This window comes from Pollicipes pollicipes, unplaced genomic scaffold, assembly GCF_011947565.3.
Source record: "Pollicipes pollicipes isolate AB1234 unplaced genomic scaffold, Ppol_2.1 Scaffold_206;HRSCAF=234_pilon_pilon_pilon, whole genome shotgun sequence".
Lineage (NCBI taxonomy): Eukaryota > Metazoa > Arthropoda > Thecostraca > Pollicipedomorpha > Pollicipedidae > Pollicipes > Pollicipes pollicipes.
Genome location: NW_023596042.1, coordinates 1 through 27,385, shown reverse-complemented (window position 1 = coordinate 27,385; position 27,385 = coordinate 1). Strand labels below are relative to the sequence as shown.

Sequence of the window (27,385 nt, the reverse complement as noted above, 5' to 3'; positions counted from 1 at the left end):
ACGGACTCCGCCGGTGTGTGGTGTGTGAGCACGCGCGCGCGCAGCCGTACGGACACGGACGCGTGCGGCGAACACAGCGGGGAGACAAGGTACTGACAGTGCTGGTGCTGGAAACGAGTGGGCGCGTGTTTCTTGTTGAATGGCAAGGTGATGCGTTGGAAGTTTTCGGCGGTTTCATCGCGTAGTGGATGGTCCATCTTTCGAAACCCAGGTTGCACCGTCTATTCGCGATGTCAAGTGAGCAGATCACAGTGAAGGTGATCACTGCCATTCTGCAGCAGACCAATGCAACGTACAGTTGCAGTTGAAGAACGTGGAGCTTACATGTTGCACGTGCCAATACACATTTTGGCACGATTATTTGTGGGTGGTTCAATACGATGCGCATCCCGGAGGTGCTGATGGAACCGATGTGACCAAATGGCTCACTATCGTGCCATGATGAACCCGTTACGGTTACTCACAAGGGAACAGGACATATTAACAGGATGTGGGCGTGGGAGGCGGCGAACATCCGGTCTGTCGAATTATGGCAATCTAATCGCAACGCATTATGCGTTACAAAAACCGGTAGATTATCTGGGACTGCATGATGGGGAAATGCGAGGGACGACGTAGCTGCAGCTCATTTTCTTCGTGCGGTCGGATTGGTTGTTCCTATGGTTACAAATAAGCTTGTAGAGCTGGACTGGCGGACCAATTGTCTGAAATGGTTACGGAAATGTATCGGGTGCTTCAATCCCAGGACGGTCTCTTTCAGCACAGGTGGACTGCGTCTGTGTGAAGAACGTAATTGTGCACACGGTTCGATGTGGGTCCGAGATCTCAAGGATACGTCTGTAGTTTCGGACACCAGTGGGGTGCCTGTGCGTGTGCTGTCCGTTGTCTCGTCCGCTCTCTAGAGCTGCTCAAGCCGCATGTGTCCGGCCCTGGAGGGAGAGTGACACCACGCTAGAGAGACCAGTAAGAGGTGCACAATTGTCAGAATGTTCACAGAGCAAACGGCATATTTCCTTGTTTGTTTTGAAGCCGTGTTTAAACCCGTTCAGTTCAGACTTCCCGAATAAGGTCGGATACGCTCTAAACCAAGATACGCTGCTGGTCATCACGAATTTATTTACACTAAGAGACTTTGTTTATCTCCCCGCCCGGGACTATGTAGGGTTACGAAACTCTCCTGAAGTGACCGTGGTCCCGAAAATAAGAGCACACACGCATCATGACTTTGTACTGACGTGTTTGGTGCTGCGGTGCACGGATATCATGACGGCACTCACACCTGACGTCGTGAATGCGACTGTGCCCTTCGTGATTGTGTTCATTTCCACGGGCTCGAATTTGAAACCAGGCACGGGGCGAAGCCGGCTTCTGGCTCGGCTTTTGCGGAGTCGCATTTTTTACTCCAATGGATTCAGCCTGGTCTACCGATTTGAACGATTTTCCAGAGCTGGCTCCGACTTCAGTTTCGGGTCGTTATTAACCGTTGGCTTCGGCTTCGGCTTCGGCTTCGGCTTCTGCTCCATGTCACTCATGTTCGTCCCGACAGATTTAGCCTTCGGATTCACCCTTCCGAGGCTCTGTGAATTCGAGTCGCTTTTGGCTACCGCCCCTTGTCCCTGGCTGAGATAGCCCGCGGCTGGTGGCAGCGGCCGCTCTAAAGGTCGGTTGATGTCAGAGGACAGGGCGGACCGTGCCGAGCATTGCGGCACGTTAAGATCGGATGTAGGGGGTCAGGGCTTACGCAATAAGCACCGCTTAGCTTGGTCGCTGATTCTAGAAATGTGCTGAATCTTTCAGGCTAAATCCTAAAAAAGAGATACAAAACATATTTGTGCCATTCAGTTGCGTTGCCTCCCGGTTCTGTTACGATGCCATTAACCTGGCCTTGTCCCTTTGCATGCTTTAAAAAGCCTGTTGCTGAAGTACCATTTATCGGATGCATAAATGAAGCCACTTCCCAGAAATTGGAACTGCGGAAATAGATTCTTTTCATGCGTCGCCTTAGAATGAATGCTCAGCACTCTCGGAAATTGAGGCAGCATAGTAGCCCCCTCTGTTATTACGCCGATGTACATACGCTTTCTGCTGATTGCGGGCGTCCAGCTGTAAGCGAGCCGATTGTCAGGCACGCCCTTCACGATACCTCCGCTTCCTCGGAGCAGTCGTCCAGCACGGGCTCCTCAGGCGCCCAGCTCGCCCCTCCCCTCCCCCGCCAGCTGACCATGGTGGCCACTGTTCCCCGCCACCCACGCGGCCAGACCAGCGCCGCTGCACCACAGTGCCACTTGTCGGAACGCCCCTCCCCGTCCCCGCTCCGCTGCTCATGAGGCCCTGTTGCGACCGGCGGTCGGCGCCGCCGCCGAGACAGCAGGGCATTGTCGGCGGGGAGGGGCGTCCTTTCCGGTCGCCACGGGGAGCCCCGCACGGCACACGCTGTCCGAAGCCTCTTCATACAGCGTAGCAGTGTGATGCACTTCACACGGGACGGCCGGGCGTGTCCCTCCAGCGACCTAACCGGTTCTGGCGCGAGGCGGTGTCGTAATCGGCGCCCCCACGTACCGCGCGTAGTATTTTCTGGGCAGGGCGCAGTCCTCAGGGTCGACCGCGAGCGCACCATCCGTGCGGCTGCCTCGGCGCTCGTGACCGGCCTGCAGAGGCATCTTTAGCTCCGGGGGAGAGAGTTCATCCTGACTGAGGCCCCCGCGCGGATATCAGACCTTCCAGACGTTGGAGGAGGTTGTGTCTGCGTCGGGTGTGTCGTGGCGGAGGAGACCGTGGGCGTTGAGCATGACTCCGTGTCGGGGATGGACCGCGCAGCTAAGGGATGGGCCCGGCTGGTCTGCTCTGGCCGCTGGTCTGCACCCGTCCTAACACGTCGGCGCCAGGTCTGGCTCGGAAGGCCACGGCCATGCTCGTGTGACCGGGGCCGGCGCGCCGCCGCCGCCGCCGCCGCCGCCGCCGTGGCGCCCCTCTCTGTTTACGGCCTCGCCAGGATGCGGCCCGTTCGGCTGTTTTTGTCCCGCCGTCGGAGCGCAGCACGTCTGGCGACCGTCGCGCGGCCGGTGTCCAGCTGAGGAGCCGGACGTTCGACCTCCATCGTCGTCAGCTAACGCTGCCAAGTGGCGGAGAAAACAGAGTTGAGCGCATGTGCCACTTGGACGCCGATTGTTCGGAGTGGTCGCCCGCCCGTGACTGCACGTTGGCGGTCCATTTACTTGACTGCGCTTGTCGCGGGCTCAACTGAGGCGCGATGTCCTCGGTGTCAAGGTCGGCTGCTGGCGGCGAACAGCGAAGGCCTTGGCAGCAACTGCTAACCAATAATCAGGGAGCGCGTTGACGGCATTAATTACTGTCACCGCTGACCAGTTTTCCGCGTCAGCGTTGCTAGGTGACCCGCGGCGGAGGCACCAGCAGTCAGCGACAACAGCGGAAGTAATCAGTGACGGCAGTGACGAGCGACCAGCGGCCATTGACCGCCGGGTGCCGGGCGCGCCGCCCCGTCGCTCAGCGCAAAGTGAATGCCGTCCAATGACTCACAACTGTGCGGCGGCGGCGGCGGCGGCGGCTGGACGGCTGTCACGACACCGTCCGTGCGTCTCCGTGATTCACGGGCCGGTGGCGCCACCGCAACCAACGTGACGCTGCGACCGAGCTGACTCACGTGATCCAGCCCCTCGGCGCCGGTGACGATCGGGGGGCGTGACCCCGCCGCTGCCCACGCGTGCGCGCGGCGGCGCTCGCCGTCCTTGCCACCGGTTCGCATCGCTGCGTTGGAGAGCGAGTCACCCGACAGCGCTGACGAAATCCTCGTCTTTCTTTCAGAGCCGGCCTGTAGATACATGAGTCCAGGCTGATCGCTGAAGCTATACCGCAGCGGTCGACACACGGAGCTGACGGCCGACTGACCGCTGACGTCTGGCCGCCGGTGCGGCTGCGACAGTGACTGGTGCCGACCGAGGACGAATCATGGCCGCGCTGACGTTGCCGGCCGTCGTGCTGCTCAGCCTGACGACGCTGGTGACTGCCTTCAACCTGGACACGCTGCACCCGGTCATCTTCCAGGGACCGATCTCGCGTCCGGAGGCGGCGCGCGGGGACTCGTACTTCGGCTTCGCCGTGGGCCTGACCAAGTCGTTGGATGGCTCTCCCTGGTGAGTGAATGCCGCCGCGCTCTGTGCGTGATCCACCTCGTCTGCCTGCCGTGCGTTAGCGCTGCCCCCTCCGCCGTCGTTCCTCGTCATACGCGTCCTCCACGCCACTCTTTTCCGGTCTCTGTGCCTCGTGGTTCCTCGGCGTACACTGCAGGGCTCCGCCTCCTCGTCACGCCGAGCGGTCGAAACAGTGAGACCCGTGTTTAGGGTGACTCATCTCCTGTTTTTAAAATCCGACGAAAACTGCGGGAGATGTGACGTGACAGGTTTCATATTTGAACGCTGATTTGGGACGCGACAGTCGCCGCTCGGCTGGGGCAGCGGACCAGTGCCTGGGCAGTGACTGGCTCTTATTACATGCATATGATTCCGGCGCGCCAGGAAGGAACCACAGCCCTCTATGTGTGTCGAGGTCCCGAACGATTTTTTTTTTTTTTTTTTGCTGCCGAGCGGTCATGAGGTATGCATGAAGTTTATATCGCGTAAGCGATAGTGGCCTCGGCAAGATTCGATGCCACTCACGGGGCGGAAGGGAGCCGACACTGCCTTACGTGATGTTTTTGGGAGACGTTGGTCAGGCTGTGCGTCGGCGTAAGCAGTCTACATGGCCTACATACGTTAGGCAAGTCCACCGGATTACCATCCGTGCGGATATTTGAGGGAGCCAGTTTAGAAGAGCAGGAGCAGGTCTAGAAGATCGATGAGTACACCGCCCCGAGCAGCAGGAAGTGGCAACAGAGAGAGCGAAGACGATCCAAGCAGCGCTGTGCCCGCTCATCAGTGTGCACGGCGTGCGCACGTCCGCACGGAGAGCATCGGGGGTCATCGCGGGTCAACATCCCGAACGTGTCACCGACGGATGGCTGCTCTTAAGCTACGAAGCTGCGCAAGTCAAATCGGGCTCCATTTGCGTAATGCATTGCCGCGAACGCCCAGACAAGTTTGGAAAGGCTTGGGCAATGGGGTTATCGGTTTTATGGAGTTCGATTTTCGACACGTGCCTGCGCACGTTCCAGGTATGTTTGGCATGTTTGTGCAAACTGCAGAGTTTGGGACGCGTCACGAATTGCCACCCGTACATAAATCACGCATGCCATAATGCCGGCAGTTACAGTGAAATGCCAAACCTGAAAAATACCTTGATCATGCTAACTTTGTGGTGAATCCGTGCCAGACTCCAAATGGCAGTCGCGCAAAATAGGGCTCTTTTAATCCACCGTGGCGGGTTCAATGAATGCCCCTCAAATGGTGTGGGCCGATAATCATGCGTGGTCTTTTTTCAGTCAACGCCATAGGCGTCAATGTCCAATTTTCAGTAAGTTAGGAACGTACCTCTCCCCCTGTCCCTCCTAGTTCCGGCACCTCCGCACCGGCGCCTGAGCTGGGGATCAGGCTCTCCCTCTGGCTCTCCTAGTTTCAGCACCTCTGCACCGGCGCCTGAGCTGGGGACTTACCTCTCCCCCTGTCCGTCCTAGTTCCGGCACCTCTGCACCGGCGCCTGAGCTGGGGACTTACCTCTACCCCCCTGGCCCTCCCAGTTCCGGCAACTCTGACCGGCGCCTGAGCTGGGGACTTACCTCTCCCCCTGGCCCCCTAGATCCGGCACCTCTGCAAGGGCATCTGAGTACCGTTCAGCCCTGGTTGGGAGGGCATAAGCGAGCGGCTCATGCGTCGCAACGGCGGCGGACTTGGTCTCGGTCAGCCTCAGGTCAGCCTCTGGCTAGTCACTTGCTGCGTGGGGGGCGACGACACCGGAATGTCGCGAAACGGCACTTGCTTATGCGAAATTGCATGCAACCAGGAACAGCTATCCTCCCTCACATCGAACTACAACTCGCAATTTTCTTCTGTTGGGCTCAGAATGCCGGTAAATGAGTTGCAGTAGTCATTACCGGGAAATTGCTGGGAATTAGCAGCCGTGCAAGCGTACACAAGTGACTGTTATTCAGTTAGTGTTGCTTGTTGCCAGTCCTTTCACGCCGACCGGTGCCCCCAATTAGTTTTGTGCCGGGACATGACGCTGTCGCCGCTCAGGACGTGGACGTCAGGCTGAGGGTGCGGTGGCGATCAAGTCATCGGTGGAGCCTTCCATTCGCCTTAGGATTTCACGCTTGTCGGACGGCGGCGGCGACAACTGTCGAGGCGCTTTGAAAGCGAGCTGGTGAACTCCTCTTGATGACTTTGTCTGGTAGTTGTCAAACGCATGGCCGTCGGCGGCGGCCGCTGAGGCGTGACACGCGCGGGGCCGTCGGGAGCGCTGTGGCAGCGAGCCGTCTTCAGACCGCACATGGACTTTGGGGACATTGTCGAGGGCGATGCTCCTGATGGCAGGCTGGAGGGCCTTTCCCTTCCCCTTCACCTCCGCTCAGTGTGGTCCTGACTAGGGCGCCGCTAAGCTGAGTTCTCTTGCCGCACCCCTCCTCCCGGTTTCTCGCTGATAGTAATTGAGCTAAACGAGTCATTCATCGCGTTTTGTTCCGCCAGCTGGCAGGGGCGTTGAACGAAGTGGCTCAGTAAAGGGGCTGCGCGTTTCGCCGACTCGCAACAGACCCCAGGATAGGGATGATTGTCTTTGTCTCACCTTGCGGACATCCCACCCCAGCCTTCAGCACTTTATCACACCCTGTTCGCACCGGTGCTGAAGCGTCCCAAGCCGCCGCTGCCGCTCCCATCGCCGCAGCCGCCTCCGTCCCGCACGGACCCAATTATGGTGCAAATTGGTCCATGTCGGCCGTTTGGCGGTGCAGCGGTTGGCGCACGGCCGGACGGCGTGCCGGGGCCGCCGGCGCAGGCCAGAGGTCACGAGCGACCGCCGGGGGCGGAGGTCACACGTCGGCCGCGGCCCGTCACCAGCCCTTCAGCACCGGTCGTCGGGTCACGGGGCGGGCAGCCGAGCACCCGGCCGCGGCCTGAGCGTCCTGGCACGTGCTGTGACGGCGCAGGAAGCCAGGCGGCTGGAGAGGGGGTGGCCGACTTGTCCGGGCGTGCTAGGTTACGATCGTTCTTCACGGCTCCCGTGTCTGCTTCCTCTGTTGGATAATTACGCCGTCGCTCAGGTGTTGATGTATTGTTAAGTGTACCGCCCATCACGCTCCCGCGGCCACATCCGTTCCCGGCTTTGGCCGCCGTGACAGCAGCAGTGCCGACGTCAGCGGCCTTGACCGGCCGACGGTGCCCTCCCAGTGCTCTTCTGAGCCTTCCCCCTCATCCGAATGCATGCGAGCAAAAAGACTGGTACTGGACTTAAAGCATGTAACAAGTGCTGGTATACTAGATCCTAAGCGCATCGCTATTTATAGGCATCATCATGATCATATGGCATCACTGTCACTAGCACATCGGCTTCAGTTGGGAGGTTATTTCCAAATATCAGAACAATTTGGAAAGGGTCAAATATTTTTGTTAAATTGAAATCAGCGACACGCATCAAAGTAACCGAACTCTGGGACAAATCGGGATTCGATGGCAGGCCAGGTCAACTTTGTTGGCTCAGTTGGCCCGCTATCATGACGGGGACCGAGCCTGTGGTCACAGGCGCTCGCTATCGAAGCGGGAACGGCCCTGTGGCCACATCGGTACGCTGGCGGCGGCTCGGTGTGCGTGACATGAGGCTCCGTTCGGCGGATGGAATGTGTGCCGCGCCCGCGGTGCTCGTGGAACTGGACAAGTTCGCAGTAACGAAAACCGTTTGTTTCACCAGAGGCTACCGGAAGTTTGCGGCGGATAGTCTGTTAGACGGGGCAATCTTGTACTTGGCGAACATGCTCCAGTGCGATTTCACAGCTCGCTTCCCTGGAAGACCTGCGCGTAATTCATTCGGATCGACTTTTCTCAGCGATAATGTGAAGGCGATGGATCGATAGCGCTGCGATTTCTAATACTTGGCTGCAGTCAATGGGCTGTTTCCGGCGGGCTTCCAGCTTTCGCACGGCCTTCGCGGCTTCACGAGCACACACAAGGTGTGTACAGCTGAGGTCGTCTGTCTTTCGCTCGGCGCGTAGCATTGCAAGATAAACAAGCTGTCATTTTGCGCCGGGTACTAAGCGGCAGGATATCTGAACCAGTGCATGTTTTGTGCGCTGGTTATATGGGTCCATTAATTGGACGAGGGACACGTAACGGCGTTTGAGGGGCGATGACAAATGGTCACCAGCGGCGGATGATGTCCACCTCCACGATCGCCGCTCGCGGTGCGGTTTTTGCCCAGTCAATCTGTTCATATCCTAGTTACGCGTTTTTACCCCGGCTCGAATCGGACCAAACACTGCAGCTGTTGCCGGGGGCCGCTATGCCGAAGAACACATGCTCTCAGCGCGCGGGCGGATGCCGAAAACGCCCTCCCAGACGGGCGGGGCGGGATGCCATAGTCCCCGGCACCGTTGGTGGCCGCACCACATCCTGCAGGGTTCCCGGACCTCTTTGGGCGCAGCCGTGGTCAATGTCGGCTCTGATTAGGATGGCAGGGAACTGTGGCCGATTCCGCCCCTCTGTCCATTGTGTCCCGCGGGTCAGACAGACCAGAGCACTGGGCGGTGCCGAGCCATTAGCATAATTACCTGTGTGTGGCGCGCGCCCGTCACCGCCGCCGCCACCGCCACACCAGCCATCTATGGCTGCCGACTAGGACTCCGGAGGCGTGCAGAGGCGTCCACAGCCGCGTAAATGCACTGTTGTCTCCCACGCGGATGGTCACAGGATGGCCGCTCCACACACGGGTGACTGGAGACGCTCCACATCCGTGAAGACCAAAGGGGTGGGATTTCTCGCTCCCCAGCTGACCGCAGAGCGGTCCCAGCGCACGGACCAGCATCATTGGGTCTTTCATCCCCGCGCCGACAACGAGACGAGTTCTCCTTTCACGCGCTGCGGGAGGTCCCCCCTCGCGTGGACCACGCCGGAGCTGCCCCTGCGCCACACGTGCTGCGGCGTGTGCCGGTGACCCCGCCGGCCGCCACCTTGAACTCCGACAGAGCGGCCGCCCCCCCCCCCCCCCCCCCCCCCCCTGCAGCGGACGCGCGCGCCTTAGTTCAGTCCCGCCCTGAGCGGCGCCTCCCCCCCCCCCCCCGACCCGCCAGACGGATGCGGGCGTCCAACGGCCGGCGCCACGTTCTCCCTGTCTGCGCCGCGCCCCTGCAATAACGGGCGCAACGGTCGGCCCGCGCAGCCTGTCAGGGCGACGCCCGGCCGGCAGAGGAAGTGGACCTGGGCGGTCACGTCGGGCGTCGGCGATGGAGGCAGCGCGGAGTGCTGGGGCCGACACTCCGGCACTCGCAGCCGCACTCGGACACTCCGGCACTCGCAGCCGCACTCGGACACTCGCGGACGCGCGCTGGCGCTCCTGCGTCCTTTGGAGTGTCGCTCCCATCGCCGGTGAATCTGCAGAGTCCCGCACTCGGACACTCTCCGGCTTTGGTCGGATGCACGCAAAGGCGACAGCATTTTGGTTTGGTCTTTATTTATGTTACATTTTAATATTGGTTCCAGGGAAGTCTGACTTCGTGAGTATGGGGTATTGTCGCCGCTTTTAGACGTCATGGTTGTTGCGATAGCAGCGGTGGAATCTATTTTTGGCGCGCAACAGATGCCTCCTTTGTGACATTCAAGCCGTCCTTCCGTCCGCTTTATTACACGATGAAATATAGCAGTTGACAGGGTAGCCGAACAAAATGCCTGCCTCGCGCCGGCCACCTGCATGGAGGCATGCCCGCACCAAGCCGGCCATGCCAGCTGCTACCGCGGGCCGTGCCACCTGGCCACCGTCCGTGAAGTGACCGCGGTGCACGGCATGTATCCCCGAGACCGCCGTGCAGCCGGTGGGATGGCACGCCCCGTCGGCCAGGGCACCCTTTGCCGGGGCATTGGTTCTGCGACATGTTTATTTCTGGGGGTGAGTGTTGATTAAATTGGATTCTGAGCAAAAAGTGATTTGTAAAGTGGTAGCAAAGGAAGCGAGACAAGTCGCAGGCCCAGCGCAGCTATGATAGCGTCATTATGCTGTCGCAGAGCAGCCGAGTAATTCCAGATGTTGCGTTTAAGCGCTGCAGCCCGATCCGTTCCCTGTTATGGAACGCTGGGCTGCGAGAACAGTCATGCTCACGTTTTAGGTCGCAAGATCAGAACCCGTTTACGGTAGACGCCACTGGTATGTCCCCGGCGTGGTGACCATGTCACCACTGTCCCAGTCTACCGTGACCTGCCGGTACCGAGTGCCATAACAGCCGCCTCGGTCCAGCAGACCCGTTCGCGGGTCACAGACCCCGCGAACGAGCTCGGTCGGCCGCTCCTCCGCGGGCGTGTTAGTCCTCCGCGCTGACATGTTTGCCGCGCCTTCTCTCTGCATGGCCGAATGATGGGGCTCCGTTTGACAGCTGAGGGATCGGGCCCGAGCCAGCTCGTCTTTGTCTGGTTCGCGTGAACGCCGTCCTTTGTGTGGCGTCCAGAATTTCAGCGACGGTGGCGAGAAGAGTGTCCAGCTTGGATCCAGACGACACGCCGGATCACGCTGTCCAGGCTGCCCCCCCTCCCCTCCCCTCCCCTGCGCCCCGGTGATCTCCGGTGTCCAGGCTGCCCCCCCCCCCTCCCCTCTCCTCTCCTGCGCCCGGTGATCTCCGGTGTCCAGACTGCCCCCTCCCTTCCCCTCTCCTGCGCCCGGTGAGCTCCGGTGTCCAGACTGCCCCCTCCCTTCCCCTCTCCCGCGCCCGGTGAGCTCCGGTGTCCAGACTGCCCCCTCCCTTCCCCTCTCCTGCGCCCGGTGAGCTCCGGTGTCTCCCCGCCGCTCGCGGTGACGGTCCATCGTCCGAGCTTGCGTCTTCCGTCGCCGGGACTACGTGACCGGGACCGTGGGAGCGGCCTGGTGGGCGGCCGGGCCCGCCAGGCCGGCTCACGTGCAGCGGCGAGTCGTCGCCCAACGCTCGATAACGGCCACCCGCACGGCCGTCAGACCGTGCTGAGAGATCGAGGCAAGCGGCTGTCAGGCCGCGGTGTGTCATCTCCAGCGTGCACGCTCACTCCCCGCCCGTGGCCGGCTCCACCCTGTGCTGTAGTCCATCCCCGCCCCGGTCCGGCCCGGCCCGCCCCAGTGCGGCACTAATCAGCCTGATCGGGCTGCTAACACGAGCCAGGCGCGCGCCGACCGCCGCCTTCTCCTGAGCTCGTCACCGGCGCGGAAAAAGGGCCGGCGCTAAAAACGGCCTAGGCTGGCGTCGCTATCCATCGCCGGCCGGTGACGACACCGTCTCGGCCCGGCGGCGGGCGGCGCCGCTCGAGGCCGGTGCGGCGCCCCACAAAAAGCCACGCCGTCACGCCGTCCCACTGTTTGAACGGCGCTCGCTCGGCCCCGCCAATTCGATCAGCTGCGTTACCGCGGAGAAATCGTGCACGGGGACCGTTTAGCGCCCGAGATGGCCGGGATCAGCAGGTGTCTCGCGGTGGGCCAAGCGGGCCGCGGAGCGCCGGCCACCGGCGCCGCTCTCGGCGGGTTGTTTATCGGAGCTGCTTGATTACGGCGAAGCGCCGTCTGCGCCGCCGGGATGTCGCTGACCCGGTTGGATGACCCTCGGCTGTCCCCCGCCGTCCGCGAGGCCGCCGCGGCTCGACACTTGCCCGCGCGGCCGGAACCTTCGGCGGTGACCTCGGGCCGGGTGTGTGTCGGTCACCGACGCCCGGACCTCTCTCGTCCCGCGCCGTCAGGGCGAGATCGCCGCCCATTGTCCGGCCCTGTGCGGGACACGCCGGCCGCGGTGGTGCGCTCGCCGGTGCCGTCACAGTGACGGCCGGCGTGTCCGGCACGCGTCGAGACGCCGGGGCCCCGCGCCGGACACGCCAGGCTGCTGACCGCTCCGCTGGCCGGCCGGTCCGGCGGCGCTCGGACACTCTCCGCTCTGAAGTGGAGACTGCCCGTGCCGCCGCCGGCCCGAGGGCGTGCAGAGCTGCTGCCTCTCGCCGGCGTGCGGCCTTCGGGCATAGGCGAAGCACGCCACGTGCCAGCGTGAACCCGGCATGCCCCACTTCCGGAGAAGAGCCCACTGGGAAGCAGCAAGACGCGCACGAGCTAGGCTGTCTGGATAGCAAGGCGCTTCAGCCTGACTGTGTGATATACGTTTGCTGTCTGTAGCTTCGGGTAACCGGCCCGAAGCTTTTACTTGCGTCGGAGTTCTCCGCCTCTCCGGTGACGTGGTCCACTTCGGTTTTCCCACGATCCCTTGTTGCTGAACAGCGGGGACTGTTTCATTGTTCACGCTTTTTAATAAGGTACCACAGCGGTGCCAATTGCCCAAATAAGTTGGTGCGTGAGAAGGTGATTGAATGGTCTATTAATTGGCTGATTACATTGGCAAGTATGCGGTTGAGTAAGCCGCCAGCTGAAGAATGACAACTGAATTAATAGGATATTATCTGTGAGAGATCGAGTGATGTTAAGAGTAAATGATGACTGAATTAATGGCGCCGCATGCTTTGCAGAAGTGCCTGCATGCCAGATAAATGGCACGAGTGCGCACGACAAAACATCAGCCACATTCCACCGCCGCAGTGTTTTTGCGTCTCGCTCCCGCTGACATGTTCCGCCTGCAGCAGCCGGCGCGGCCGTGTCCGGGTTGTGGGCGGCCGGGCCGGGCCGGAGGTACGCTGCAGCGCTGGTCCGGCGCCGTGGGACGGCCGTGCCGCTGCCGCCGTGCCGCCGTGGATGCCGCGCCGGCGGGATGAATCCGGTGATGGCTGACCGTCCCCGCTCCATTCCAGGGTGCTGGTGGGCGCGCCTAAAGCCAACTCGACGCTCGGTCTGCACAGCATACCGGAGACGGGCGCCATGTTCAAGTGTAGCGTGGGGAGTCTCGGCTGTCGGGAGGTGGTGATGGACACGTCAGGTGAGGCTGGGCACAGCTCTGAAAGGTGGTGCTAGATGCGTCAGGTGAGGCTGGGCGCAGCTCTGAGAGGTGGTGTTGGATGCGTCAGGTGAGACTGGGCACAGCTCTGAGAGGTGGTACTGGATACGTCAGGGGAGCCTGGGCACAGCTCTGAGAGGTGGTGCTGGACACGTCAGGTGAGGTCCGAGAGGTGGTGCTGGACACGTCAGGTGAAGTCTGAGAGGTGGTGCTGAACACGTCAGGTGAGGCGGGATGCCGCCCGGTGCGCCAGCACACGCGCACGCTCGGCGCGGCCGCGCGACACGCGCACGAGGGTGTGTTTTGGCTGCGCTCGTCCACCAGCCGGCAGTTGCCGCGCGTTGCCGGCCGATCCCAGCCGAGGTTAGCTGGCTATTGTCGTCTGGCTTACCTCACTGTAATCAGGGACGGTTGTTATTTCATTTAGATGACGTGTCCGCTTTATTTCACTGGGCGTTCACACCACCCCTGTCAGGACTTCACTGGGCGTTCACACCACCCCTGTCAGGACTTCACTGGGCGTTCACACCACCCCTGTCGGGATCGTCCTCGCTGCGTCGCACTCGCTGTTAAGCGCGCTCTTCACCACGGTCCGATGCCCTTCACCTCGCTATCGGCATAGCCACCTGACTTCACCTCCGTCGGAAGATTGCCTCACTCGACCCGCTGACAGGACATCACCTTTCCGCTGACAGGACCTCACCTTCCCGTCGACAGGACCTCAGCTTTCCGTCGACAGGACCTTACCTTCCCACTGTCAGGACCACACCTTCCCGCCGTCAGGACCTCACCGTCCCGCCATCAGGACCTCACCTTCCCGCCGGCAGGACCTCTCCTTCCCGCCGACAGGAGCTCACCTTTCCGCCTTCATGACCTCACCTTCCCGCCTTCAGGACCTCACCTTCCCGCCTTCAGGACCTCGCCTTCCCGCCGACAGGACCTCACCTGCCCGCCGACGGGACCTCATCGTCCCGCCGTCAGGACCTCATCGTCCCGCCGTCAGGATCTCACCGTCCCGCCGTCAGCGGTGTTCAGCTCAGTGCAGCACGACTCGGGCCGAGGCGGCTCCGGCTGCCAGCCGAGCCTGTTCAGCACCGTTCGATGTCGCCTCGTTCTGGCTGCGGTTTTTATCGGTCTGTTTTTGTGAGGGTGATGTGCGAGACTGGCCTGCCGGCCCCGGCGCCCCGTGCTTTGTGAGACGGCAACGCTGCTTGGCGTGAGAAAGGATGCCGACACGGCGCCGGTCGCTGAACCCCAGCGCCAGCGCCAGGGCCGGCTGGAGTCCGGGCGAAGTCCGAGCCCTGCTGCAGCGGCGCCCTTGCAGACGACTCGGCCGCAGGTGTCCGCACCGCCGATCCTACCGCGTGTGTTCCGCTCTGTAATGGCGGCCGTCGTGTTCGGTGTGATCTGGCCGCGGCTGGTGCCTAGCATCCATCCCAGCTGCGCTTGCCTCGTTCACCAGCGACGCGTCGCTGACTCTCCCCGGCGAAAAACTGCCAGACGCTGGCGCCCGCAGAACTGTTGACCTTCACTGAACGCGGCCGCCGCTGAACGGCTGCCCCTCGCCCAGACAGACGGACTGGCGGAGCTGACGTGCGTGGACGCAGTCAACGCTGCAGCCCCCCGCCGCATTATGAACTATGGGACCGACGGACCGAAACTAGGAGGCGCGCTGGTATTTGATTGCCGGTGCAGATGTGTTTTGTGCAGATATTTCACCGAATGTCAGCGGCAGGTGGCAAAAAGCACCATTGTTGCAAAATCACTAGCGTCACCCAGTGCTTTTAAAGGCGATATTTTCTGTGTCCTTCACCGTGTGGGTGAATAACTCCTGCTGCAATCGCCTTTATGACTGGCATTGCTTCCGGAATCGCATTTTCAAAACGTTTCCCTCGGTGACCCGCTGGTTTCGCGGTGTATTTGTGGTTAGGCGATCATGCGAATATCAGGCCTACTCATTATGAGCCTCGTGCAGGCAATGCAAAAAGGAGACACCGAGCCTGCTATCGATCCGGTAAAAACTGATCACCCTTCGCTCGCGGCACAGCCAGGCCACTAAGCCGTAAAAACGGACATACAGTCATCCCGCTGGGCGTGTCCAGATGTCCAAACAGCGAACAGCGCTTCGGCCGTTGGGCATGTTCGGGCCAGAAAACCGGCGATTAGCCCCACACCAAGGCTGCCTTTTTAGGTATACTGTTCAGCTCCAGCGCGTGGTCAGCGAAGAGCTTGCGGATGCTGGCGGGTATGAAGGCGGCAATTGAGGTGGGCGTGGCTTAGCCTGCCGTGCAGCACAGACGACAGATGCCATTTGCACCTGAAAGGCAACAGTGCTGAATGGCTATTTTTCGCCTTAGTGGGCAAAAACCAATGTTCTGTAGAGTAGTGTGTTGCAGACGCCAGACGTTGCGACCAGACGAATGAGTCGTCACACTTCATCCCAACTGAATCGGTTAAAGCAGACAACTGGGTGAACTGAATTGCCACATCCAGTCCACAGAATGACCGCGGCATCATTATATGTCTAAAGCTTTTCCTGCGTTTTTCCTCCCTGAGGTGCGCACAATTTTTGGCTGATGCCAGGTTTGTTCGGAATGTCGCAATTCGTGAGCTTAAATGAAGGCTTATGCACGTAGAAGTCGTTTCATACTTCCCTTTTGGTTACTCGCTGTTCAAGTGCAATAGCCCATGACCGCGGACTTTAGGTTTGCCGAGGCATGCAGGTCGTATGGCCCATGCAGTGCATTTTCGTTCTCTGAGATCGCCTGGTCGGTCACGACTTTTGAAAATCCCACGCCGGTACTTCATCAGCATCCGAACAGCCTCGGCGTGACCCTGCCCTGTTGGCATTTGGTGCCGCCTGTAATCACGGCTGGTGCCGGGGCGGCCGGCGCGCCCCCTCCGCGCACCGGGCGTGCTCGACGAGGCCATCCGTTCGGTCGCGCTGGACGGCGGGGCTGAATCACGGCCCCGGTGTTGTGGTGTGGCGTACCGCTGATCTGATCAGATCTGACCTGACCTGACCTGACCTGACCTGACCTGACCTGACCTTACTGACCTGACCTGATCTGATCTGACCTGAGCTGACCTGTGCTGAGCTGACCTGTGCTGAGCTGACTTGAGCTGACCTGAGCTGACTTGTGCCAAGCAGACCTGACCTGCGCTGACCTGTGCCGAGCAGACCTGACCTGCGCTGTGCTGACCTGTGCTGAGCTGACCTGAGCTGACCTGAGGTGACCTGTGCCGGCAGACGACTCGCGTCGTCAGGGCCAGCCGCCGTTCTACTACCGGGACCGGCGGGACGGCGCCTGGATCGGCGGCGCGCTCGACACCGACCCTTCACCCCAGGGCAAGGTGTCGGTGAGTACCTTGCGGCGTGTGATCCGTGCGCTCCCCTCGGCCTGCGCGGCTGTGCCCAGCAGAGCCATGCTGCTGCCGCTGGTAGCCATCCCGGTCGTGTTTTATGCGAACGACAGTGAGCTTGCGTTGAACGAGCTGAAATTGACCTAGATCCACCGTCATTCCAGTGGCTAAGCAGGGTGATGTGAATGAGGGTCAGTTTTCCTGCAGGCCCGTTTTGCGCGTCTCATTGTTTGGGTTGCTCCCTGCGCCGCCGTTAAACTGTTAAACCACCCATCAATATGTCTGCAGACCGAACGGTGCTGTTTGCCGAGCTGACTCATATCTGCGACGGGCGGTTTTGAAGCCGTGGCTTGATCCCAACCCGCAACCCCAGCCCCAACCCGACGGGCCGGCTCCGGCAGAACCTACAATAGTAATCAGCATGGACACTGGCGATGGAGGTCACCACATCCACCGAACACCCTCGCCACCCGTCGAATTCATGGAACTCACGGGATAACACTGCAATTAGTGAGCTGTGATTGATAATCAGCCGTGCCTAATTCGCGAGCTTGGAGTGGAATTGAAGTTACTGAGTGATCGAGAAGACCATTGCGAGACCATTGCTTCACTCCGCAGGTCATGGGAAGTGTTGGCCCGAAATTCATAAATATTCAACTTTCCCTCGGTCCCCGTGGGGATGAACCTCATCGATAATCATTTAAATATTTACCGCTATATCTCGCCGTTAGCTCATTAGCTCCATGTAATGATTATGATTGACGTCTGAAGTCCACGGAAACACAGCTGAGGGTAAGAGATAGCTAAGTGTATGGTCTGCGATGCTGTACAGTCCACAGCGCAAAGCTTTGTATGCCAAAATAATGAGAATAACGCCGTGCGGCCGCCGTGGCTGCGACCGAGGGTCCAGCAGCCTGGCTGACGGTGATATGCGGAAGCGACGCTGGCGTCCCATCCAAGGAGCGGGCTGTCAGCCGAGGACAGGCCGACGCGGCACCTGCGACTCTCAAAACAAACAGAGCGTCGCGCCTGGGCCTGGCCCCGCCGACCGACCTGGCTTCCGGCCGCAGGGGTCAGGTGCCCGGCTCCGCTGAGGCGGTCCCAGGGTCAGGTCACCGGCTCTCGGTCAGAGCTCCCCTGCTCTGGCCAAGGGTGCCAGAGTAACGGCGTATTTGCACTGCTCCTGCTGTTATAGGATCCCATTTATATGAGGTCTTGGAAATGGCTTCCCCGTGTTGGTCCGACGTTGACAACAATGGTTCTCTCGTACGCGTGCCTTAGGAATAAAGTCGGCACGTACACGGTGTCCAAAATGCGAGGCTAGTAACTAAAATTGGAGACGGAGAAATGGTTTATTTAGGTGGCTGCGCAGTGGCACGGCCAATGTCGCACCCACTTTTCTGAATTTAAATATCTCCGCGCGTACTCACTTTTAAAGCTTAAGACCCAGGCTTCATCTGAAGAATAAGGCTGAGATTCAGACAGACATGGGATTTGACCTGCGTGGAGTGAACGGGCAGATGCTTTGCGATCAAGTCATGAGCTACTGGGTACTGCCGGACGTCCAGGCATGTGAGAGATGCAAACAGCTGATCTTCCAATGCCGTCGCGAATGATTGCTTTTTTAATTGCAGTCATCTAATGACCCCTGAAAGGATGATACAATTGGGGTCATGTCCCAACTCTCCTCACACGATGTGTGCACCCTGTTGCGATCATTTTGTTCGATGAAAGTGTCTAGTGGCTGAATGACATCACACGGTACCAACGGCAATGCAAACCAACGCAAATTATGATAATGTCTGCTTTTGTTTGGACGTCAGTCCCATGCCTGGGTAACCAAAAACATAGTGCGCTATCATCTTTGTCGACCGGGGCAAGTGAGCTGGACAAGAACGAAACTATTTTTTCCGAAAGAAGCGGGAAACAGGCCATCGCCGGAGGCGGCCATTCCCGGTTCAAGCAGGCGCGGTACCGGTTCTCCCAGCCCTTGGAATGCTCTTAAACCACGTCGTGTTGCGTGCGACCGTTAAGTATCGCGGCTGCCAGAAGCCGAATCGTGCATGGCACGCCAGCCATGTCGGCGATTTTCCGCGGACGAGATCCCCATGTCGGCTCCGGGAAGCGTTTCTGCAAATGGCAACAACGCGCCATGGGCGCTGCGCACGAAAGTGCTACAATTAGACACAAGTGGTGAAACTGGACGTCCATTTACTAATGGCAGCATCGGACAGTGCGGCGCTCACGCAGAGCGTGGCGCAGGCGGGGCTGGGCTGGGGCCTGTCAAGTGTCGACTGTGACCCCGCCCCGGTCGCGGGCGGCAACTGGGGCGAACCTGGCTGGGCGCCGCGCCGCGACAGCAGCCGTTCGGGATGGCCTGACCTCTGGGGGAACGCATGCATCTGATCGGGGACTGCTCTGCTGGGTATGTGCGGCCGGCTCCGGTGGAACGCTAAAGGCACCGTGGCGCAACACAACCAGCGACACCGTCAAAATGAACACGATTCTTCAGTTATTATATCAGGCATTCCGCTCCATTCGCTTTGGCCCCAGGTGCCAAAAGGCCGTCAGCCAATAGTGTCCAAAAATAGTGATGATAGAAGTAAAGCTGTTAGGTACAGGTAGAAGTGTCATGTGAATGGCGAAATCCCATTTTCGTAGCCTGCGATGACCCCAGTTTTTTAACCCTCTGTGACCAATCGGCTCTCAGTCTCTGTCGATTCCCGCCGTCCAGACCTCGTCGTCCCTTCGCTGTCTGGCCTCGGTAACCTCTGGCCGTTCAGCCCGTGATGACGAGTCACCCCACTTGACCGGCCGCCCCGGTCGCCGCCACCGTCGCCGTCCGCCGGCCGGCGCGGGCGGCACGTCCTCAGCCCAATTGGCCCTGACGCCGCGGCGGCGCTCTCTCGCTCGCTCCTCTCTCCCGGCCGCCCGCAGGACAGCAGATCGCTGAGCGGTGGCATACCGGGCCGGTATCGGGCCGTGCAGGCGGTGCAGGGCGGGGCGGGGTAGTGGCGGCGGCGAGTCGTGCGGAGGTGCGCCCGGCGTGGCCGCGGCAGACCGCAGCGGCGCCCAAACGGCCCGCCGCCGCCGCCGGCTGCGCGGAACGGATGCCGGCCGGCGGCGGCGGCCGCGGCCGCGGCCCGACTCCGCCGCCGCGGCCGCCGAAGAACGCACGCCTAATCTCGGCGGTCGTGACGACCGTGAACGGGACGACGCCCACGGTCCATCCGAGGCTCGGACCAGCGGAAATCGCCCGCGGTATGTGCGATTTCTTTCCTGCTTTTAACGTACCCTTTGGCAGCTACCTGCAACGGGGTTTTGACCAACCGACTTTCCTAAAGTAGGGGCAATACTTTTTCATTAGCCATAGCATTACGATGTCGCCGTCCTAATGCAATATCACGTTTGCATTGGTTCGATGTGCGTACATCGCACGCTGCGGCGTAACCTTTCCGTCCTGCTCGGCCGATCACGTGATCTGAGCCGTCCTTGGCTGCTGTCGAGAGGTCCTCAGGCCCGCGTGCCCGGCCGGTGACATTGGGTGCTGTCCGCGCGAGACAAATGGCATGTTTTCAGTTTCCTCTTGCGTCCTGGTGCAGATCAGCCACGAATGCGCTGGGACCGTCGATGCGACGATATGTCGCTGGCGGCCAAGGTGATATGACGTCACGCCAGCGAGCCTGACGTCACGCGGCGCTCGAGCTCGGGCGGGCCTTTCAGCCCGACTGACTGTGAATTCCAATGCAGATTTGACTGAGCCGTGGCCGGATATTTATAGAAGGCTGGATTGCGAGCACCGCAATGTCAGCAGCTGCGGTGGCGTCCTCTAACCAGTCAAAACGCCGAGACCCGTGATTTACATCGGTCAGGGCCTCTGAGTTGAGGCCTCTCTGTCGGTCAGAGGCCCACAGTCCCAACATGGGGCCAGTGGCGGCAAGGGGCCTCGAGTCGGCCAGGAAAACATTTGGTGCACAGGAGCAGGGACGGGATCCAAATGTGAGGCTAGTCAGGGGTCCATTACCGAAACGCAGAGCCCTCAGTCCCATTTGAGGCGGGGGCCCGTTATGCTGACCTGGAGTCCCTGTGCCAATTATTGGACCTTGGATTTGGACTATTGGAAGAGATCTTTTTGTGTCGCTGAGGGCCCTGCGTCCTTACGGGGACATCTGCCCGGGTCAGAGGGCCTCCCATGTCAGGGAGGGGACCAAAGCATTATTGATGCCTCTGAAAGTCTCCTGATTGACCAGGTCCGTGTCGTCAGCAGTGCAGCCGGTAGGCACCCTGTACTGGAACTGCACCGGCACAGGCCCTTCAGCCCCGGACCGGAAAATATAATATGCCTCCTAGCAATCCACCCACGGGGTCCTTGTTCGCAAAACGTCTCCTTAATGTTGAATATAGTGAATCAGAATGATGCCAAAACATGAAGAGAGTGAACCCATGTTTGTCTAAGAACGTCCGTCCTTTTTCAGAATCGACTAGTGAAGCAAATTGCACAAACATGTTTTGAGTCTGTTCACTCGCGATGTTAGGAGCAAGAACACAGGTGGCCGGGGTTGCAGTTTCCATCAAACGGGGCTGCGTGAACTGCTGCAGAGGCAAATAACAGGCGGCGGGCGGCGGGCGCGCGAGAACGACCGTCATGAAAGCCGGATTTTTTCGAAATCAGCTCATATCGTTCAAAAATTAGAGTGATGCGTCATTTCACGTGCAGTGTGACTCGGGCGACTCGGGCTGCCGTCAGCCGAGCGGCAGTGTGACTCGGGCGACTGCTGCTGGCCGCCGTCAGCTGAGCGGCAGTGTGACTCGGGCGACTGCTGCTGGCCGCCGTCAGCTGAGCGGCAGTGTGACTCGGGCGACTGCTGCTGGCCGCCGTCAGCCGAGCGGTAGTGTGACTCGGGTGACTGCAGCTGGCCGCCGTCAGCCGAGCGGCAACGTGACTCGGGCGACTGCTGCTGGCCGCCGTCAGCCGAGCGGCAGTGTGACTCGGGCGACTGCTGCTGGACTTTGTCAGCCGAGCGGCAATGTGACTCGCGCTGGGGATTTGAGCCGCCTCGAAGGGGCCACACAGACTCGCGTGTGACGCGCCTGTGTCAGCTTGTGAGACGTGACATTCCGGAGATTTGGGAGGGAGAGAACTGATTGATGCGAAACGGAATGACTAGGCTTTCGAGCGAGCTGGCGTCTTTTTTGTTTGTCATCCGCCTGATGAAATCATGCCGGGCCTCTCCATCTGACGTACGTGCGGCCTGCGCTGGCTATCCTGCGTGTGTCGCCATCTCGACGAGCGATAATTAATTAACGAGACAGCCGGTGACATTTGCGGTGTCCCGATTTGTGAGGCGACGCGCCGGGGACGTTCGCTCCGTTAATGAGATGCGTCGCCTGTTTGGCGGCGCGGCCGGAGCACGGGTGGGTGGGGTGGACTGCGTGAGGTCCGACCCTGACACGCGGCTGGGGGTCACACCGGGGGGGGGGGGAGAAGGGCGTCGCTGACGCACCCCGCGCAGACGGTGGAGGAGCCGACGTCGCCTCCGCCCTCTTTTACCGCCTGGATGACGGATCTGGTATGTCCTGTGCCGGTGAGTCATGCGCTGCGTGTCGGACCGCCGGCGGAGGCTGGCTGTTCTGTCTGCCTGTCCCGCCCGCTGAGTCTCCTCCTCCGACGCCCGGACGGCGGCGCAGCCCACACCAACGGCGGGGAAAACCAGCCTGCGCGCTTCGCGACGCAGCGGCAGTGTTGGGGCGTCGACAGACTGGGGTGGAGATTGAACCAGTGGGCGGGGGAGGGGGGGGGGCACCGCTCAGCGTTCGGGGAGGCAGGGGTCGGAGAGCACAGGTCGGAATCGGTCGACAGGGGGCTGTCAGCATTCTGAAGACAAAGCCAGCTCGGGCGCTCGGCGCGGTGGCAGAGCGTGAGCCTTTCGAAGACAGTCGGCCTGATCGCGGTGGCACGATTCGGTCGTAGAGTGCTCGTCAGACCATCGTTGTTCAGGGGCACGGCTGGAGAGAAGTCGTCGTTCCACAAATCAGGAAGAGACGGGCGGCCAGGGGCCGACCAGTCGTCGGCGGGTTTGGGACCGGGGCTGTGCAGGGGCGAGGGTCACGGCCGGTGTGCAGCCACCGGGGCCAATCGGCGCAGATTGGTCACCGCCGCCAGGTCGTGTCGATAATTACCGACTAATTCCACGCTCCCTTTTTACTGCATGCTGCGCGGACCACTTTCGCGTGCGCGAAGTGTTTTAACGAGCCGACGTGTCCGTGCAGCTCCAGGCGGTCCGCGAACGCCTGACGGCCGGCGCAGGCCGTCTCACTGGCCTCCACGCCAGCGGGTCGGGGCCGCAGTGGGTCACCGGCTCAACGTAGTTGCTGAGAAGACCGAGCTCCCCTCGGTTCTCGGGTCAGGCTAAATTTCGACTGAAGAGGGAGAGGTATAAGTGTCGGTGTTTGAAGTCAGTTGCTGAGTCCAGGGATGCCTGGGTCCTTACATATCATCCTCGGACGGTATTACCTCGTCACTGTAGTTCCGCAAGCGGCCGTTACTTCCTCAAGCTCAGCTTCAGAGAGTCCGGAGTGTTGCCAGTGCTGGGATCGAGCTTCCCTTAAGGGGCTTGGGTCGGCATCAGCCCTCGGGCGAAGTTCGGCTGGAGAAGGACTGGACCGCCGTCGGTTCCTAAGCGGGCTCGACTGGGACTTGGCCGACGTCGGTTCCTGAGTCCTTGGACGCAGCTCAGCTGGGAGGGGTCGGGGCCGCGGCAGAGATCTGACCGGACCTCGCCCGTGCCGAGGTCGCTTCTTACCGCCGCCGGTCGCCTTGAGCCGGCAGCGGCTGTTTTTCCCGGGGTGGGGGCAGGGGTCCCGGTAACCCCAGCCACAGCGCGAGGTCACCCTGGACAGGCAGAGAGGCCGGAAGTTGGGCTCGGCTCGGCTGCGCTCGCAACCAGGTTAATGCCATCGCCCCGCTCTTTGTGTGCAGGAGCGGGCAAAAACAGTGCTGATTGATATACTATGCGCCCGACAGGAAACGGCTGTTGCACTGAATGCCGGCGAGACCAGGCATTCGTCCGCACCTAGGCGGGCCGCTGAATAGCCGGGCGCGATCAGAAATCAACACCGAATCAGAAGAAATGATAGGGGTCAGGCTTTATCGACCGTCGGAGTGCTCATGAAGGGTCGTTGGCCTTTTTTGTGCTGTATGACTGGTGCAAAGGAATGGCTCCAAAACGGCACCTTACGGTCCGGAGGAAGAAAGGTGTCGGCGTTTAAACGAAATGCCCCATGCCGACGTCACAAATCTCCGCGTGAAGAGTGGCGTGAAACGAGCTCTGCAGTTAGTGGGCGGCGCGGACTGCCGTCGTGTGCCTCCCGATGGCGAAAGCCTGTCGAGTGCGTGACGACCCCCGCCGAGCGGTGTGTGGCTTACTCTGAGCGGCCGGCCGACGCCGTCCCAGCCCCAGCGACGCGGTGCTCTCTCAATTACCATCGGCTGTGATGTAGCCGCTACCCCGCTGAGGCAAATGGTGAACCTTGTGACCACGCCGGGAGATGGGCATGCCGGCAGTGTATGGCTCTTGTCCGGAAATCCCACGTGAAGGAGGTGGGTGATGGCAGTACGATACGGCTGGTCTGGCTGGCCAAGTATGGCCCTGTGCAGCCGGCGCTGCCAGCTGGGAGCGCCATCTGGCGTCATCTGTCCGCTGCTAACGACTGCCGGCAATCTCTTCATTTCAGCCGCTGCCCGTGAACCATGCTGGCCGATAAGGTGCCAATTGACGGAACGCCCCAGGCCGATGCACCTGCCGTGTTGCACAAGTCGGGCCCAGTCCGAGACACGACCGTCCACGATCGCGAGGGGCGAGAGTTCATCTAGGGGCCGCTGCCGGCACGCGCCGGGGAGGGGCCCGCTGGCGGCGGCCGGCGCGGCCAGACAGGTGTGGCCGTTTTTGCGGGCGCGGCACGTCGGCCACTCGTGGCCGTTGGACAGTGGAGTGGCGTCTGTGTGCCGCTGACCGTTGGGCGCGCTGGTCTTCTTGTGGCCTCTGCGGCACCGTCCGCAGTCCCTGCCCGCCGTAAGGCAGGTGGGCGGGCCCACGCTGCGGCGGCAGTGCCCCGCCGTCCGGCCTGCCCGGCCGGCGGTGATCCCAGCCGAGCCGATGGTATCGCAGCCTCCTCGGATGTCGAACGACGTCGTCATTAGCTGGCGCGCCCCCTCCGCTGCACGCTTCTCCTGCTGTCCGGGTAACGAGCGGCGGCGAACCTGACCCCGCTTGACCCCCGCCGGCAGTCACAATCAGCCGTCGCTCTTTACGGTCCCGCCGCCCTGGTCCAGCCGGGTCGGATCTCTCCGCTCTCTGAGCGCCGTCCGCCAGCGCCGAGCAGCGTCTTTCAAACGCCGTCGCCTTGTGTAAACACGGCACACCCAATGGCATGATATCCGCACGGGAGGAGGAGGCGGGCGTCTGTGCAGCTTTCTCCCGGCCGGCGGAATGGATCCCAAGCCGTGTCGAGCTGGCGGAGGACCGATCTCAGCGTGCCGGAAGACCCGGCGCGGAGACGCCGCCGCCGACAGCCGGCGGGGAGGCGCAGGATGGCGCGCGGGAGCCGCGGACAGGTGCTGGCAGGCGGCGGCCGATCCGCGGCGATAGTAGAGCGCGACGTGGCGCGCGGGCTCTGTGGACAGGGCCGGTCGTTACTCACTGTCCGCCGGCGCGGTGTCCGGACCACGACAGGCGCCCGTCAGGCCGAGCCGATCTGTCGAGGCTGGTCTGGTGTTGACCGCGCAGTGTCTGTCGGAGGTGTCGGGATTCACCCGCTGCGCACTGCGCGTTACGCAACGCAGCCGCCGTCCCATAAAGTTTGTTGGATTGCAAACAGTTGACTCGGAGCGGAGTGCAGAGGAAAACAGTGGGCCTTTCCTCAGTGGGGTATGGGGGGGGGGGGGGGTTGTTTAAGTGCAGAAGAGTGGAGGGCGGTTAACACTGCAAGACAGCGTAAAGAGAGTCGCGCGTAGATCACTCATATTTCGAGACAGAAACATGCATAGCAAGGACAGTTGACCAAGATGCTACTACAATCCAAAAGAAGGACATACAAACCGTTTTTTTTAATGTAACGCCCTTCCGTGTCTTTCGTGACTGCCGGCCATCCGCTCTCGACGTTACGTCACCTTCAATTTAGGATGATTTGAACTGGACCGCACATGAATGCATGCACGGCATGGGTAGGCAGGTCTGTCTGAACGTATGCGGCTGTTTTCCGAACCCGGAGAGCCCAGAGGAGCGTGACAGGACGAGGCAACACGGCCGTCACGTCCGCTCGAGCTCCATACCTGTGACGGCCCGGGTGAGCGTGTGATGCGTGTGCGTTGCGACAATGCGGCGCGTGATGCGCGTACATGAGGGCTCGTCGCTTTGTTTGAGGCGCGGTCCAGCGCGGCTGGGTATGCAGCCGTCGCCGTGCGCCCACCGCGGTCCGCCAGCCGAGGTCCGGCGCTGCTCGCAAGGGCAGCTCACGTTGTCCACTGACTCACGTTTCAGACTCTCCGACTGTCGGACAGTGCTGGGCCACGGTCAGCGTGCCTTAACAGGAAGCGCGGGCTCGGTCAGCGTGCCTCAGCAGGGAGCGCGGGGTTCGGTCAGCGTGCCTCAGCAGGGAGCGCGGGGCTCGGTCGGTGTGCCTTGGCAGGGAGCGCGGGGCTCGGTCAGCGTGTCTTAACAGGGAGCGCGGTGCGGTGGGTGTCGGATGAGGCCTCCTCTCCCCTGTGCGCTCCCCCCCCCCCGGCGTCTGGCATTGCTCCTGCCGAGCGGCACGGTTGCCCTCATCGCGCTCTCCTCCCCTCCGCCGTTGTCCGAACAGGCGGCGACCGTGGGTGTCGGGTTCAGCTGCGGCCGTCGCCAGACCCCAGCGCCTCTGCATGCCCGTTCTGTGGAACGACGCCCGCACGAGCACGCCTAAACGTTCCCCAGGGGGGTGACGGTTAAGATTGCTATCGCGAGAGGTGCCACCAGCTGCCGGCTGATGATTAGAGGCTGCGCCGCATCAGAAAGTGGCCAGAGGAGCCCGCATTACGCATGACCTGACTGGCCGGCCGCGGCCTGTCGGCTGTCCGACCCGGGCCGCCGGCCGGCCGCGGCTGTCGGCTGTCGCCCGAGCTGCCGGCCCCGCGGCCTGTCGGCTGTCCGCCCAGCTGCCGGCCGGCCGGCCGGGCCTGTCGTCTGCCGCCCCTCCGCCGGCCTGCGGCCTGTCGGCTGCCTGCCCAGCTGCCGGCCGGCCGCGGCCTGTCGACTGGCCTGCCCCGAGCCGCCGCCGGCTGCGGCCTGTCGGTGGCCGCCCAAGCTGCCGGCCGGCCGCGGCCTGTCGGCTGTCCGCCCGAGCCGCCGGCCGGCTGCGGCCTGTCGGCTGGCCGCCCGGCCGCCGGCCGGCCGCGGCCTGTCGGCTGTCCGCCCGAGCCGCCGGCTGGCCGCGGCCTGTCGGTGTCCGCCCAGCTGCCGGCCGGCCGCGGCCTGTCGGCTGTCCGCCCGAGCTGCCGGCTGGCCGCGGCCTGTCGGCTGTCCGCCCAGCCGCCGGCTGGCTGCGGCCTGTCGGTGGCCGCCCGGCCGCCGGCCGGCCGCGGCCTGTCGGCTGTCCGCCCGAGCCGCCGGCCGGCCGCGGCCTGTCGGCTGTCCGCCCGAGCTGCCGGCTGGCTGCGGCCTGTCGGCTGTCCGCCCGAGCTGCCGGCCGGCCGCGGCCTGTCGGCTGCCCGCCCGAGCTGCCGGCCGGCCGCGGCCTGTCGGCTGTCCGCCCAAGCTGCCGGCCGGCCGCGGCCTGTCGGCTGCCCGCCCCGAGCCGCCGGCTGGCTGCGGCCTGTCGGCTGCCCGCCCCGGGCCGCCGGCCGGCCGCGGCAGACCGCGGTGCTCAGAGTCGTCACTTGCCCCCAGGTGTGCGGCCACCGCTGGATGAATCAGCTGTCCAAGAGCAATCATTATGGCAACGGCGTCTGCTACTGGA

General features: G+C 61.8%; 1 protein-coding gene across 1 annotated transcript; it reads left to right on the top strand.

Annotated features, from left to right (window-relative positions):
* LOC119096543 (integrin alpha-9) lies at positions 1–27,372 on the top strand (the record flags this gene model as incomplete). The annotated part of the gene is made up of 5 exons (XM_037219453.1): positions 1–89; positions 3,823–4,151; positions 12,891–13,015; positions 16,284–16,393; positions 27,316–27,372. Coding segments are annotated over exons 2-5 (477 nt in total), but the record flags the coding sequence as incomplete, so codon positions are not given.
* Positions 27,373–27,385: the final 13 nt, after the last annotated feature.